The sequence below is a fragment of the Gopherus flavomarginatus genome, chromosome 9, assembly GCF_025201925.1.
Source record: "Gopherus flavomarginatus isolate rGopFla2 chromosome 9, rGopFla2.mat.asm, whole genome shotgun sequence".
Lineage (NCBI taxonomy): Eukaryota > Metazoa > Chordata > Testudines > Testudinidae > Gopherus > Gopherus flavomarginatus.
The window spans coordinates 58,962,156-58,976,691 of record NC_066625.1 but is presented as its reverse complement, the minus strand read 5'-3'; the positions used below and the strand labels follow the sequence as shown (position 1 = coordinate 58,976,691).

The 14,536-nt window shown below is 40.7% G+C and overlaps 2 protein-coding genes across 3 annotated transcripts in view; one reads left to right on the top strand and one right to left on the bottom strand.

The window, feature by feature from the left end:
* LACTB (lactamase beta) overlaps positions 1 to 6,177 on the top strand; it is a 31,822-nt gene extending 25,645 nt beyond the window's left edge. For both annotated transcript variants that reach the window (XM_050967014.1, XM_050967013.1), the window contains one exon: positions 2,231 to 6,177. In XM_050967014.1, coding sequence (XP_050822971.1) covers positions 2,231 to 2,762 — 532 coding nt within the window. In that variant the 3' untranslated portion in view covers positions 2,763 to 6,177. The remainder of the gene's footprint in view (positions 1 to 2,230) is intronic.
* A 1,004-nt stretch (positions 6,178 to 7,181) lies between these two features.
* On the bottom strand, positions 7,182 to 12,817 carry RPS27L (ribosomal protein S27 like). The gene is made up of 4 exons (XM_050967126.1): positions 12,705 to 12,817; positions 10,702 to 10,810; positions 9,538 to 9,648; positions 7,182 to 8,316 (listed from the first exon to the last, which is right to left on the bottom strand). The coding sequence occupies exons 1-4, from the start codon at positions 12,708 to 12,710 to the stop codon at positions 8,288 to 8,290; spliced, it is 255 nt and encodes an 84-aa protein (XP_050823083.1). The 5' UTR covers positions 12,711 to 12,817; the 3' UTR covers positions 7,182 to 8,287.
* Positions 12,818 to 14,536: the final 1,719 nt, after the last annotated feature.

Here is a 14,536-nt window from a genome sequence, read left to right as displayed (position 1 = left end):
TTTCCAAATTCCCTTGTTGCTTCTATATCTTGGCTTTTACAGTAGGCTTTAAGTTCTGTTTAAAGTTCTAGGTTTAACTTTTTATTATTTATTTGTATTACAGTAGGACTTAGAGGTTAACAGTGAACAGTTTGTGCTAGGCACTCACTGGACATACCTAGAGAGATGGTTCCGGTTTTAATGAGCTTACAACCTAAATAGACAAGACTGAAAAAGCATTAGAGAAAGGGATATAAAGTATGAATGAACAGGGATGATTTGCAAACATCTTATTAGTTCCATGATTTTTGAGGGGGAGGGCGGTTAAGGGTTTGGGTTTCTTTAAATGTTTTGTTGGGAATTCATTAGGCAATCGGTTAAATGGAAATGCAAAGGAAGGGAGGGAAAAATTGCTGGGAAGGATAAAAGGAACATGGAAGGCAGGTGGAGGGAGTCAGGTCTAGAAATTGTGAGGGAGGCGTGGGTGCAGAGGGTTGGAGCAAACAGTCATAGAGTCATAGAATATCAAGGTTGGAAGGGACCTCAGGAGGTCATCTAGTCCAACCTGCTGCTCAAAGCAGGACCAATCCCCAGACAGATTTCAGCACAGGGAAGAGAATGTCTAGAGTAAAAACTGCTGCAAGGACTCTGATGGTCTTTCTCTGTAGCTGAATACCTGCTGCAGCTGGCTAATTCTTTGACTGGTGCTGTTCAGGAGTTTCTTTTAATCTATAACTTTATAACTCTCTACGATCGGGTGTATCAGGCATTTGCTGCCTACTGCCAGAGACCTCACTGCCTTGGTACAGCCTGCCCTAGGAAAAGAAGGGCAATGAGTTGGGACCTCCAGTTGTTTAGAAAGGCTTCCCACAGTCAGCTGCTGGCGGAACCAGCAAGTTGTTTTCCTCTCGCAGTTGGAAGGCTGGGAGCCGGCAAAGGCCAGTTGTACTGACTGCTATCAGATGGCAGTTCTGGTGAAGCAGAAGAAAGGATCTTCACTCTGCCTTAGCCCACAAAGCCAGGCTTTGTCAGGGGCTAATTCTGACCACTCTTCTCTTTTAGGTCAGTGAGAGCCTTTTGATTTATTTTGTGGCATGTGAGCTCCAGACAGGCCATCCTGAATCCAACATTAATTGGACTTTGAATTAGGCATACTCACTTTACAGGACACCCCCAGCTTCAGGCAGGTCCATGACACACTTCTATCAGTATTGCTAAGCCGAGGCATAGTACATTTAGACCTGGTCTACGCTGTGGGGGGTCAGTCTAAGTTATGCAACTTCAGCTATGTGAATAACGTAGCTGAAGTCGAGGTACTTAGATCTACTTACCACGGTGTCTTTACTGCGGTAAGTTGACAGCTAACGCTGTCCCGTCGACTCTGCCTACTCTCGCCCTACTGGAGTATCGGAGTCAGTGGGAGAGTGCTTGGCGGTCGATTTATCGTGTCTAGACTAGACACGATAAATCGATCGCTGCCAATCAATCCAGTGGGTAATGTAGACAAGCCCTTGGTTAGAAAAAAGGAGTCAGCCATATTTGGTGTGACTTGCTTTTATGGATTACATACCCTGACGGTGATTAGAACTTAGGTTATAGTAATTTTAAATGCATCCCTAAAGTGAGTTTGCAGTGTATGGAGCATACTGATATTGAACAAAGTTTAGTACTCGCTATCCTTTTGTCTGTTGTGAAACACATGCTCTTGAGGACAAATGGCAGTCACTGGGTCAGACTATCAGAGCAAGAGTCCTGAGATCCATTTTTAGCAGAATTTACTATCACTGTGCATTTACTGCCTTTATGCACACAAATATGTATTTAGTCATCTATTGGCCATTGAACTACAAGCCACATACTTTATCCTTCCCCTAATCTCCTACATTGACCTACAGAATCTTACTCCTCTGTTTTCTGCCTGCGCTACAAAACTATGTCCTGCTGCCTTTAGGGTTTTCTGGGCTTGTGGAAGGTGAGCAAGCTTTGATATGATTTTGTATCCTGAATTCTCAAGCTGTTTTTAATCTCTGATAGCTGTAAACTCCATGGCACCAGATATCCAGAGTGTTGAACTGGTCCCTAGTACATGGCAATTACAACTCCCAGTATTAAAATTGCACTGAATTGCACAGTGTCTTGAGAATGCGCTGTCTCATCACTGTTTTGCTTTTATTATAACCTAGAAAATTAAAAGATTATTATTTCCATTTTATTTATAGGTGACAACTAAAACTTTCTTGTTTAATTCTAGGTGTTATGTTTGCAACAAAAAAGGACGGCTCATAAATGCACCCTATGTGGACAACTCCTACAAGTGGGCTGGTGGCGGCTTTCTTTCTTCAGTGGGTGACCTCCTGAAATTTGGAAATGCCTTGCTGTACAGTTATCAAGTTGGACAGTTTAAAAACAGTGCCGACAAACTTCTTCCTGGCTACCTCAAACCAGACACCATTACAATAATGTGGACCCCAGTGCCAAACACTGAGGCATCATGGGATAAGGATGGTAAATATGCAATGGCTTGGGTTGTTGTGGAGAAACAGCAAGAATATGGTTTTTGCAGACAGCAGCGACACTACGTCTCCCATACTGGTGGAGCAGTTGGTGCAAGCAGTGTCCTGCTTATTCTTCCTGAAGAGTTGGACTCTGAGGTTATAAACAGTGGGTTAGTGACACCTCCCAGAGGAGTAGTTGTTAACATTATTTGTAATATGCAGTCAGTTTCCCTCAACAGCACTGCCTTAAAGATTGCAAAAGAATTTGATAAAGACAAATTGGCATGATACTTTGATTAAAATATAGTGTAGGTCTGAATAACTGTACTGTTGTATTGAAATAGGAACAAAGTTTAAAAAAAAAAACATAAAAAGGGTACATGTGAGCTCCAAGATTGCTAGGAATACACATTTCTGAGAGAATGTATCAGATTATAAAGAAATTAACCTATATGACTTTTGTTAGTGGTGCTACATTTTTGTGCATTTGGAAGTCTTCGCTCAGGGAAGTAGCTATATAGTTGCTAACTTATGGAAAAGGGGGGGAAAGGCCTTCCAAGAGAAGTTATTTTGCAAATCACCAATGTTGTAGCAATGTTTTTTTCATATCCAGCCAAGGTACTGACCAGTCAAGATCAATAAATATTATTGTTGGTCTTTACCAGAAAGAGGGTGATGTTTACTCTTGTCTTCTAGACATTTTTGTATTAGCAAATAGTTTCCTTAAATGTAATAAAAGTAAGGAAAACTTGTATAGAATCAAATAATAAGAAAATGCAAGACTGACTTCGTTTATTGCCATGTTACATTTTTCACATTCATGCTGGCCAAAGTTGTGTTCACCAGTATTTTTGAACAGTCACTTTAGAAATAGAGATTTCGCTTTTTAAAAAACATTGAATACAAAGTTTTGTACTTCTGTCCAAAAACAAACCCCACTGAAATTAAACTGAAGTTGCTCCCAGGCTGAGGATGCACACTAGATTTCATCAGAAGCATGTTTTTGGCAGAGTTGTAACTCTCAAGTTCCTGTTCAAAATTAGAAGATGAAACTTATGGTGAGTTAAGCTGGTTTTTCATCTTCTAACTGGGCACAAAACAAATGAGTGAAGCCAGCCTGCTGGCCCCAGTAGTATTCCTTTACTCTTCTGTGTTGGATCAGAATTAAAATATTCTATATAATGAGCAAAATCAAGAGAGATTACTCTTGAAGTCAATATCAAAATTCCCATTGACTTCAAGAGGAGAAAGATCACACCCAGAGTATCTCTCACTTCCCAGTTCAGAAGCTGTGCTATGCAGACAATTCTACTCAACAGTAATCCCCTCTGGATGAGCAAGAAGTAATGCTGAGAGCTTTCCAAAGGAAATCTTATCTCTTTGCTGTAGAGGCACAAGGAATATTGAATCAGGGATCCAGCACCTAAGGGTGCTCCATAATGGCTGTGGAGATTCTCTTCTCTTTTCCTCTTTCCATAGGGACAGTAAAGAAAATTAGCTAAATGATCTCTGCTTAGTATTTGGTCATCCTTCACTTAAAATAATCTACATTCTTTCAGAGTCTCCTTTAATCTAGTTTTGACCTGAATATCTTCAATATAGGCAATTATGTTCTTTTTGGCAGGTTATTCTATTGTTTAATTAAAATGGTTACAAAAGACTTCCTACTACTTTATTTTTTCTTAATTTTAAATAATTTTGGTTATACTTCCTAACAGAAAAACTTGTCTAAAATTCCCATAAAACCTTGTAGACAAGGGCATATTTTATGTATCTCCTTATCATCTTTTTCTGTTGTTTTTACATGATCATTATTTTTAATCCATTTTTTTTTTTTTACTGTATATGTGTCAAGTTCTTAGTTTCCCCTACAAATTTAACATATTTCGCCCAGATTGAGTTTCTTGGAGTGCAAGAACTGCTTAAATCTATTAACTTTCTTCCTTTCATGTGGATCTTTTGGGTAAACTTATCACCAGCAAAACAATTTTTGATACTGGCTTTGTTAGAGTGACCATGTCTTCCTTGTTCAGTGACAAGGCTGTTGTGTGCCCTCTATTTAAAAAAAAAAAAAAATCAGGAATTTTACAAGAACTGAAATGTTTTATCATTTAATATATACACTTACTGGAGTTTGAGCAAATGGAAAGGTGGCTAAATATGCATGACTGTATGGGTAATGCAGAGTTGAGGCATTACCCATGTTCCTTTTGTTCTAATGTATTATTATTTATTTAGAGATGGCCAAATGTTCACAGGCTCAAAAGCAATCTGCAGAAGATGATCATGATGAAGACTTGCTATAATAATAGATCTTCTGTATTGTGATTACAATGCAACAATCTGGATTTTAGGTGTATAGAATGGAAAATGAAACTACATTAATTCATAGTTCAAGTTGTGAGTTATTTTTGTAACATTTACAGTATGGTCTTCATTTATTTTAGCAAATGTTTTGCTTAATTTTAATGGATTTTGATAAAGCTGTACCTGTAATCCAGAATACTGTTTCAGTATTAATAGTGAGTTAAAGGAATTTAAATTTTTCTTCCTCTATATTGTGCACAGAGCTTCAAGTTGGTGTACCAAAAAAAAGCACTGAACTCCCCGCCACATGTAGTTAGCTACTCACAATGTTACTGCTGCTGTTGATATTGCAGAGCGTGGCTAGCATTCTTTTAGCCCCTGTGCTTGCATACTTCACTGGTGATATATTTCTTCATGAGGTTGCAGTACAGAAAGAATGTTGGATATTTACATCTTTCTCCAGATTATATCTGGTTTTGCAGGACCATGCCCTCACCCTTAGTCAAAACCTTAAAAATCTCTTAACACTGATGCAGGTGCCACAGCACTGCTTAGCAATTCTGTTTCTCTGCCTGAAGGAGCAGAATACTACAGGCAGTAGCTGAGAGAATGATTGGCTTGCCTGTCCCTAACCCTGCTACCACTCTTTAACATTAATTTCACAAAGATTTGACTTCTACCATATGGAGAAATACCATGTCAGTGCTGCTTTCACATTTCTCCTATGTTATAGTATGAGATGTGACATACCAAGAAATCAAGTATCAGAGGGGTAGCCGTGTTAGTCTGGATCTGTAATCTTTGCTACTCATACCAAGAAATGTATTTTATTATAGATCTGTGATATTTAGCAGAATTGTCAGCGGTTTACACAGATTCCTAATTAAATGTAAATGCCTGTCTAGTGTTTTCATGATTATAGTTAGTTATTTTATGCCTTAAACAATAAAAACTCATTTTATTAAACTATTTGTTTTGTGCTAAGCCATTTTGCTTCTTTGCTCTCCAAAACTGTATTTTTATATCGGTATTAGGTCTATTCAACATTTTTTTTAATTTACCAAATGTTGGGAAAAAATGCTCATGGAAGCTGAGGATTGGGTTACTTCTAACGTAACCAGGAGCTACTTTGACATTTCTGTATTGTCAAAATCAGTTAAGATATAGGTTAAAAATTACATTAACACTGATGGAAAAATATATCCAGTAGGAACGCTCTTTCATAGTCTTGAGTATCTAGTGACTTGATAAATGTTGCGCAATAGCATAAATCTGTACTGTTTCATAAACAGAACATGAGTTGTTTGCCCTGGATGGCTTAGTTCCTGCGTTCATAAACAGATAGTGTATGAGCTATTAAATGCAGAAACACTAAAATGTAAAACTTTTACTCTAACATGCCGTTGCTTTATTTTTTTCTTTGTCATATAAATACTCCAAAATAGTGATCTTTGTTTAATGGTTCTTAAAAGTAAGGGTTTTTTGGTTGTGGGGAGGGGGTTTAGGAAAAACAAACTCACTAAACATTGCATTGGATCAGATTAAGATCTAATATAACATGTAAAAATCCAAGCATATTGCCAAAACCACAGAGCATACAGCACTAGTGATAGGAAACACCCCAATGTAGATATTTGAAATGGGTATGAAAGCAAGATTCATGGCAAGAAATAAGTTTGAGAACACTTTTAGCAATCAAAGCTACTAGTGAGAACATTTTACCAGTGTACAGTATAGCAGTTGCAGACTTTCTATATCCAAAAAGAACATACTTTTGGATACTTACCTCACTGTGGAGGTATTGTGTCTGATTGCTTTTTATTTTTATTTTTTTTAAAAAAGGCATTATTGAAGGTAAATCAGAATCACTGGTCAATGTAATTTCCCTATATGGAAGCATTACAGGAGTTTACATCTCATTTACGCTACTGCCAACAGCCAGGTTTAGACAGAATGACAAGATGGGTTATTCAGCTACTCTGGTTTGGCAGTACTTAGTTATTCCGTGTTTTCTTAAAATCTCATGTGTGAAAAGGGTATCAAACATTAATTTTAGCTTGTGCTTATATCTAGAAAGAATTGTCCGTCTTGCCTCATTGGCATTTCTAACAATCTGTGTGGGCAGTGTTTAGCCAACCTAGGACAATTTGAATGACACATCAAATCTGACTTGTTACTTTTGCTCTTAAGTTATCCTGTGTTTGTCATGAAATCTCAATATGGTTTAAAGTCACTTGGTAGAATATGTAATAGTTATGTAGGGATCAATTGACACAAGCCACTTTGCACCTTTAAGAAAAACACATACATACTAAGGATTTTTTTAAATGAAGAGATGGACACTAAATTCATGCTCACTTTCTAAGAAGTGCAGTAGAACATCTCACAAACTGATGCAAATACAGTATCAAGCATTTTTTTTATTGATTTTAAGCTGACATGCTCTTACCACAAAAGAATACAGTTTAAATTGGGAAAGACAAAATTTCCAATGCCAGCCAAATGATGAGAAGACATATTTAATTTGTGCAATTTTGAAAAAAGTTCTGTTTACATATAAATCAAGACATTATTATAAAATTATATTTCTTAAGATACAGATTTAAGAATGCACTGTTTACATGGCTTACCATGTAAAGAAATAACTGAAATGTCAATTCTGTTAGTATTCCATGGCAATTTAGAAAGAGAAGCAGTCCTTTTAAAAACAAAAGCCAACCAATTTTTTTTCTTGCTCAGGTGAACTGATTAATTGTTATGCATAATATCTTTTCAGACTTTAAAATGCTAGTTCATGGTCTTATAACAGGATAAAACCTATTTAAGAGCAATGTACTAGACTTAACAAGCACTATACCAAGATACTTTATTTTCTAGATTAACCTGTCACAGCATGGAACTAATTTTTTTAATTGAATTTTATTCATTTCCTTGTGACTTGATGCCATTCACAGCTCTCTAATAGTATGCTCTCTAATAGGTATTTGTTCATATACCATATCCCCATGCACAGAGAATGCTTTCTAGTTTTCCTGTGGAAAAATGTTTGTTTTATATACCCATCTAGCAATTTTAACCCCATGTCTCACAACAGTAGCATAAAAAAAAGCTTAAATATATGAAATGTATTCCAACAGCAGTCTCCATTTGTAAGTGCACAGGCACTTGCCTTTCATTTCTATAGCTGATATAGCAGTGGTGATTAGTCAGTTTATAATTAACAAAACAGTGTGCAGCAAGTCTTAAGTTCCGATTCTTGTCTGGAATGGCATCACCCATTCAAAATACAGTAATAAAAAGCTATAAAAATAGAGCTTAATTACCCATAGATTTCTAGGAAAAATCTGCACATTATTAAGACGTTTTATTGGGGAAGAAAAACCCACCAGGTAACTGCTAGTGTTTCTTACAAAGTTGAACAATTAACTTGTTAGATTAACTGACATTTTTGAACAGATAAGGCTTCCAGGAGCGTATAACATGAGTCATGTTGGCAAAGGGAGCATTCAATGCTGCTTTCTTCTAAATGAGCAACCTGTAAACAAATCACATAAAAGGATATCAAACTGGGATAGTCCTTAAGTTGTTATAGAAGCCAACCCTGAGAACATCCTATTGCCCTCGCCATTTCTGTAGCTGAGTTTACATAAATAATGGGTTTAATTTACTTTTTCTCTACAGGACAGTCAAGTGAAAAATTAGCATTTCATATCAGGCCTAATCTGTTTATAATAATGACACAGCTACATTTTTATATCTCAATGTGCAGTGAGAGGGGCTTTATGCCTATGCCATTGCAAGCTTAACTTTGCATCTTTTTAAAGGCAGATCTCGCTGTTCTCTCCTCCAATGGCAAACACCCTAAATTGCAGTGACTTCTCTGGCAAGGGTGGGTTGTTCTGTAGCTTGGTCAGCCAGCAGCCTTATTCCAGGCACCCTGCACTCTGTAAACTCCTCTGTGAATGTACATAGATGCATCACTACTATTTAATACCTATATATCCACAGTTGTTGGCCTGTTTTACCACTGACAAGTATAGCCCAGAAATCAACTTTGAATGCATACTTTTCCAAAAAGAGATTAAATATAACCTCATGGGGTTTTTTATACCACTTTTCATATCTTAAGCATTTTGCTACACTTAAATAGTAAAAGTTAAACACTGGTTCTACCAGTTATCTATGCAAACAGAGCAGGCATTATTTACTCAGCTATAGTTTGACAAAAACAAATTTTAATCACAGAATGTTAAGTAAGGAATCTTGCTGATACTAGGGGGAGAGGGCCAGCTGCCACTGTTTGAATCTGACAGCAGTACCCCACAACATAACAGTGAATGTGTGACCCAGGGATTTAAACCTCATAACCTTCAGGTTCAGAAGTAAATGAACCATACTATAAGCTTTGGCCATATGCTTTCCATTACTGTTAATCTGAAAGGAATTACAACTCATTAAAGCCTATTCAGGGTGTTTAATTTATACAGTATTTGATGAAAACTGGTTTAGTTACATCGCCCTTATATAATACAAAAAAGACGAGCTGCATATACAGTTGCAATCCAGCTCCCAGTTTACCAGAAATCAACACTTCTCAAAAACACTCATTTCTGAGGGATTTGAAGAACTTTGTTCATTTTCAGTCTTTGCTTTTTAAGCCACAGAGAAAATTAAAGCTTTAGCACTTTGCAAGTATATTAATGCACAGCCTTCAAAAGGAATAAAACTGGCTTAATTAGCAAACATACTCTCTTACCTTCTGTAAGCCTGGCCTTTCCTCCAGTAGGCTGGCACAACACAGTTGAGCACCCAACACACAGAACCACTGTCTGAGCATGGCTGAACACCGTGGTGATCTTGTAGCATCCTAAAAGGGAATAGTGGTAGACTTCATTCAAGTGACCCAGGTTAAATGTTTAAAGAGACATAGCAAAGTCTGCTTTTATTTGGTTTACAACCTTCCTCCAACAAAAAGTTGGCAACTGCAAGATACTAGACAATTAAATTTAAAAGCGCCTGATATTAGCAGTTGGACACTGCCTACAACAGGGTTAGGCAACCTACGGCACGCATGCCAAAAACGGCATATGAGCTGATTTTCAGTGGCACTCACACTGTCCGGGTCCTGGCCACCGGTCCGGAGGGCTCTGCATTTTAATTTAATTTTAAATGAAGCTTATTAATTTTTAAAACCTTATTTACTTTACATACAACAATAGTTTAGTTATATATTATAGACTTATAGAAAGAGACTTTCTAAAAATGTTAAAATGTATTACCAGCACGCAAAACCTTAAATTAGAGTGAATAAATGAAGACTCTGCACACCACTTCTGAAAGATTGCCAACCCCTGGCCTACAACAATACAAGTTACTCTAGGATGACATATAATTGTGTTACTGAATCAAGCCTCTGAAGCCTTGTCTATAGTATCTAGTTAATCTCTCACTATTAGAATTAGATATGACTGATTAAAATGCCAAGAACGAGCTTACATTCATACTCCCATTATTAGTACCATGAGTGCATTTGGAATAATGGAAGATTAACAAAAGTACAGCTAAGAGTTTCTCCTATTTTGAGTCACCTGAACAAAAAGCTTAGCCTTTTGTTGCCAAAACCCCATCCATTTCACTCAAATTTTTAATATACATTTGGAAGAAAAATTAAGATCCTGAAGCATAAGAGAGCTCCCAAGTCAGTCTTCTGGCAAAAACAAAGTGAAATCCTGATATTTCTAATATAAGAAGCAAACCCCTCTTTATTGGAGCACAGAAAGTACACCCATATTCCCTTTTATAGCAGGTTTACATCACAATTAGGAATGACATTTCATTGACCTTTTGTTATCACTCTTCACTGCATGTAAGTTTCATTACTGTTATGCATAATGAAAGGGTAAAGCACTTAAATATTTACCTGGACACTTTACATCCATAAAGTAGGAATTTGGACTCTGCACCAGACGTTTCTTTTTGTGCTTTCTCTTCTCCTCCTCTAGAGATGGATGTGCTAGGTCCCTATCCAACTAGATTTAACAGCAAAAAAAAGGTAAATCATGGTATTGGATGGTAAATACTGCTCAATCCAGTTACATCAGTTGGATAGGAGACTTCCTGTTGATGTTATGCTGCTGTTTTTTTCCTAGTTAGTATATGCATATTAATATGCAAATTCCAGTGCATTAAAACTAAACCATAACATATGCAAGCATTTGTGTGTTAGGCTACGTCTAGACTACCTGCCGTATTGGCGGGTTAAAATCGATTGCTCGGGAATCGATATATCGCGTCTCATCTAGATGCGATATTGATCCCCGAGCGCGCTTATATCGATTCCGGAACTCCACCAACCCCAACGGAGTTGCGGAATCGACAGGGGGAGCCGCGGACATCGATCCCGCGCGGTGAGGATGGGTGAGTAATCCGATCTTAGATATTTGACTTCAGCTACGTTATTCACGTAGCTGAAGTTGCGTATCTAAGATTGATTTCCCCCTGTAGTGTAGACCAGCCCTTAGAAGCAGCTGCAATACCATCATTACCTTTGGAGATGCTTCTTATTGTAATGTAGTAGAACATGTACTGTATTGGGACACACACTATTACATCATTCTTACCAATACAATGTCTCACAATATGGAACTAGCTGCATGAATGAATTAATCACTCTTGACTAAAAAAAAATCAGATGTGAGCAGTGGAATAAAGAAAACTAGCAATGATTTCTGGATAGTTTGTTTCAGAGAGGAATTTCCAATTCTACAGTCTCTCTTGGTGTCTAAAATCAGTGTGAAGGCATCAGGCTGCCATCGCTGGAAAAGCTAAGTGGGTTGCTAGAAGCAGCATTTCTACACAAACAAAACAGGAACGCATGGAAGAAACAAAGCCGCTAAAAACATGCATAATGGAACAGATGATTAAAGAAAACTTCTAAAACCTAGGCCACTGAGCTCGCTCAAGATAGCTGGAATGCAGCCAATAGGCCAAGCCCAGTACAATGTGATTGATTGTTCCTTGAACTGCTTTTCAAAAGACAGCCCCACAGCTGCCACCTGGTAATCTGATAGTTCAGAACAGATTAAACCAATTAAGAACCCAACCCTCCCAAAGTGCAAACAAGTGTCCTCCCATGTTACCAGAGCAGAAATGAAAAGGGAGCTCAATCCTCCTCCTGTCTTTGACTTGAGTGACTAAACTTTGTCTTCACTAGAGCAGGATGAGATGCAAAACCCCCTACCCCCAACCTGGACTCCCTCCTGGCAGAGATAGTCCACACTCAAGATGAAGGAAGAGGACGAGGGCAGGAAAAGGAATTTGGACAGGTCCCACAGCGGGGCCCCTAGCACTCTCAGCCCTACTACAGGGCAGAAGGGGGCAGGCTCAGCAGTCAGGCCCCTGGGTTAACAGACCCCAACACAGGGCAGGCCGGGAGATTGGAGCAGCCAGGCCCGTGGCGCTCGGCTGCTATATTCTGAGAAGCCAACGTAAGACGCCTGTAACGGGCGTCCCGGCACGTGCGAGGGGCACTAGCCGCCCCCAGGCTCCCGTGAGCACGCGAGCGTCCTGCTAACGTCGCCGCCTCCCTCCCTTCAAAATTCCACGGGTGTCAGTTACTCCGTCCCGCAGTGCCGTTCGTGTCACGTGGCCGCGGCCGCGGCCGCGCCCCCTCCCCAGTGTCCCTCCCGCCCAGCGCAATGCAGGATAATTCCCCCCGGCCCCGCGTCACACCTATCCAGGTCACGAGGGGAGAGTTGCCCGTGAGCGGCCCGCACTGTGGGCCCCTGCAGCTGGGTCCCATACACAGGGCTGTGGAGGGGGGCACACTCCCCTGGCCGCAGTCTGCGGCTCCTCACCCCACCCTTCAGGGGGCTGCCAAGGTGACTCGCCCCCGGTCCCAACCTTGTAAACAAAACAACTCACAGGCATCTTGTCTCCCTAACCGGAAGTACCCTTCGACTGACTGAGCAGCGAACGGGGCGGGCCTCTCGGGCCACGGCAGCGAATCGGGGCTCATAGTCCGACTTCCGCTTCCGGGAGGCGGCGCGCAAGAAGCGTGGTGGTCTTTTCTCTATGGTTCACGTGGAGCTTTTCTCCAGCCTATGGCGGGGCTCGGTGATTCTCTGCCTTGGAGAGTGGCGGGAACTTGAGCGCTTTTCTCCCCGCTTCCCCGGGCCGTGTGCTGCGATATGGAGCCCGTTAGCCAGCCGGGATCCCGGGCGCCAGGGGCGTTCGGCCCGAGCCCCGCTTGCAGCTGCCCACACAGACAGGACGGAGGTGGGCACAACCCCAGGCCCCGAGGCCTCAGCCCAGCCGCCCCACGCCAGTGGCGTGCTCCGCGGGTGGATGGCTAGCCACTGGGCACCCCTTCCTTAGAGGCGGGCCCCAAGGCCTGGCTGCCTTGCGGAGATCACAGGGCCCAGCACCCAACCCGGAGGCTAGCCCTTCAACGGTGACCAAGCTAGTCCCCCAGCGACAGCAGGAGCCGCAGGCCTGGCTGTCTACAGTACAGAACATTGGCGCTACAAAACGTTTCTTCTGCAGGAAGTGCCCCAGGAGAGGACCCTGTTGTGCAGTGGTTCTCAACCTTTCCAGATTGCTGTATCCCTTTCAGGAGTCTGTTCTGTTTTGCATACCCCAAGTTTCACCTCACTTAAAATGGCTTGCTTACAAAATCAGACATAAAAATACTGAAGTGTCACAGCACTCTAGTAATGAAAAATGGCTTACTTTCTCATTTTTACCATATAATTATAAAATCAATTGGAATATAAATATTGTACTTACATTTCAGTGTGATACTTGAGCCTGTGTTTCACTTTTGAGCCTTTTCTGAAGCCCAAGCCCTGCCACCCGGGACTGAAGCATGGAATTTAGCTTTCTGGGCTCCCTGTGGTGTGGGGTCCCAGGCAGTTACCCTGCTTGCTATCCCCTAATACTGGCCCTGCACTTGCAACCCCCTAACCTGTCCAGGTAGAGAAACTGATCTAGAAGAGCTGAGTACCCCCTGGAAGGCCTCTCTGTACCCGCAGGGGTATGCAAACCCCTGGCTGAGAAACACTGCAGTAGGGTTTCGGGACATTCCACTTTTAATGGTTTCTTCTCTAGGGCACACAGACTGAGTTATGACACAATAACATTAAGATGACAGTGTTTCTCAATGATCTGATATGTTGATGGTAGGGGCATTTTAAACATTTTATTGTATAAGCAGAGTCAGGATGAGCTCTCCCCTGACATCTGGTGGTGAATTATGGGAAGTGTGGAAAGAATGTCAGGAAGTCAGATATTTACATGGGCACACCAGCAAGGCAGCCTGGGATGGTTATTTTGGCGGCTCTGGGGTCCCCAGTTTCTTTGTTGTTGGGGCGGGAGAAATAAAGTGTTGCCGCCTGATTGTGTGAATGGGGAGCTACAGGACTGCTTTGTGACAGAAATGTCTCAATATAACTTCAGTGACACTTGCTAAACAAGGGACATGGGTTCCAATACCCAGTGAATTGAGTAGGGATTGGTGTGTGCATATGTGATGGTATGGGTCCCTTTTTGAGGGCCTGGAACATCAATTGCACATCCTCCTCTCTCCACTGTTAAAGAGTAGAGCTAATTTTGATTCTATTAGGAGTCCATCTAGAGACTGCTGAGCTGAATTCATGTTGGGCTGATGGTGCACCAGCACCAGGGCTCCCATACTAAGAGCTGAAATCACTGAAAGAGCTGAGCTGAGTGCTGTGTTAACTAGTGGGGGAGCCTGA

Coding starts and splice junctions, on each gene's coding strand:
- RPS27L (XM_050967126.1), bottom strand. Junction 9,649..10,701: donor TATGGATGTAAAGTGTCCAG/GTAAATATTTAA, acceptor ATTCCCTTTTAG/GATGCTACAAGATCACCACG. Junction 8,317..9,537: donor AAAGGCCAGGCTTACAGAAG/GTAAGAGAGTAT, acceptor ATTTGTTTACAG/GTTGCTCATTTAGAAGAAAG.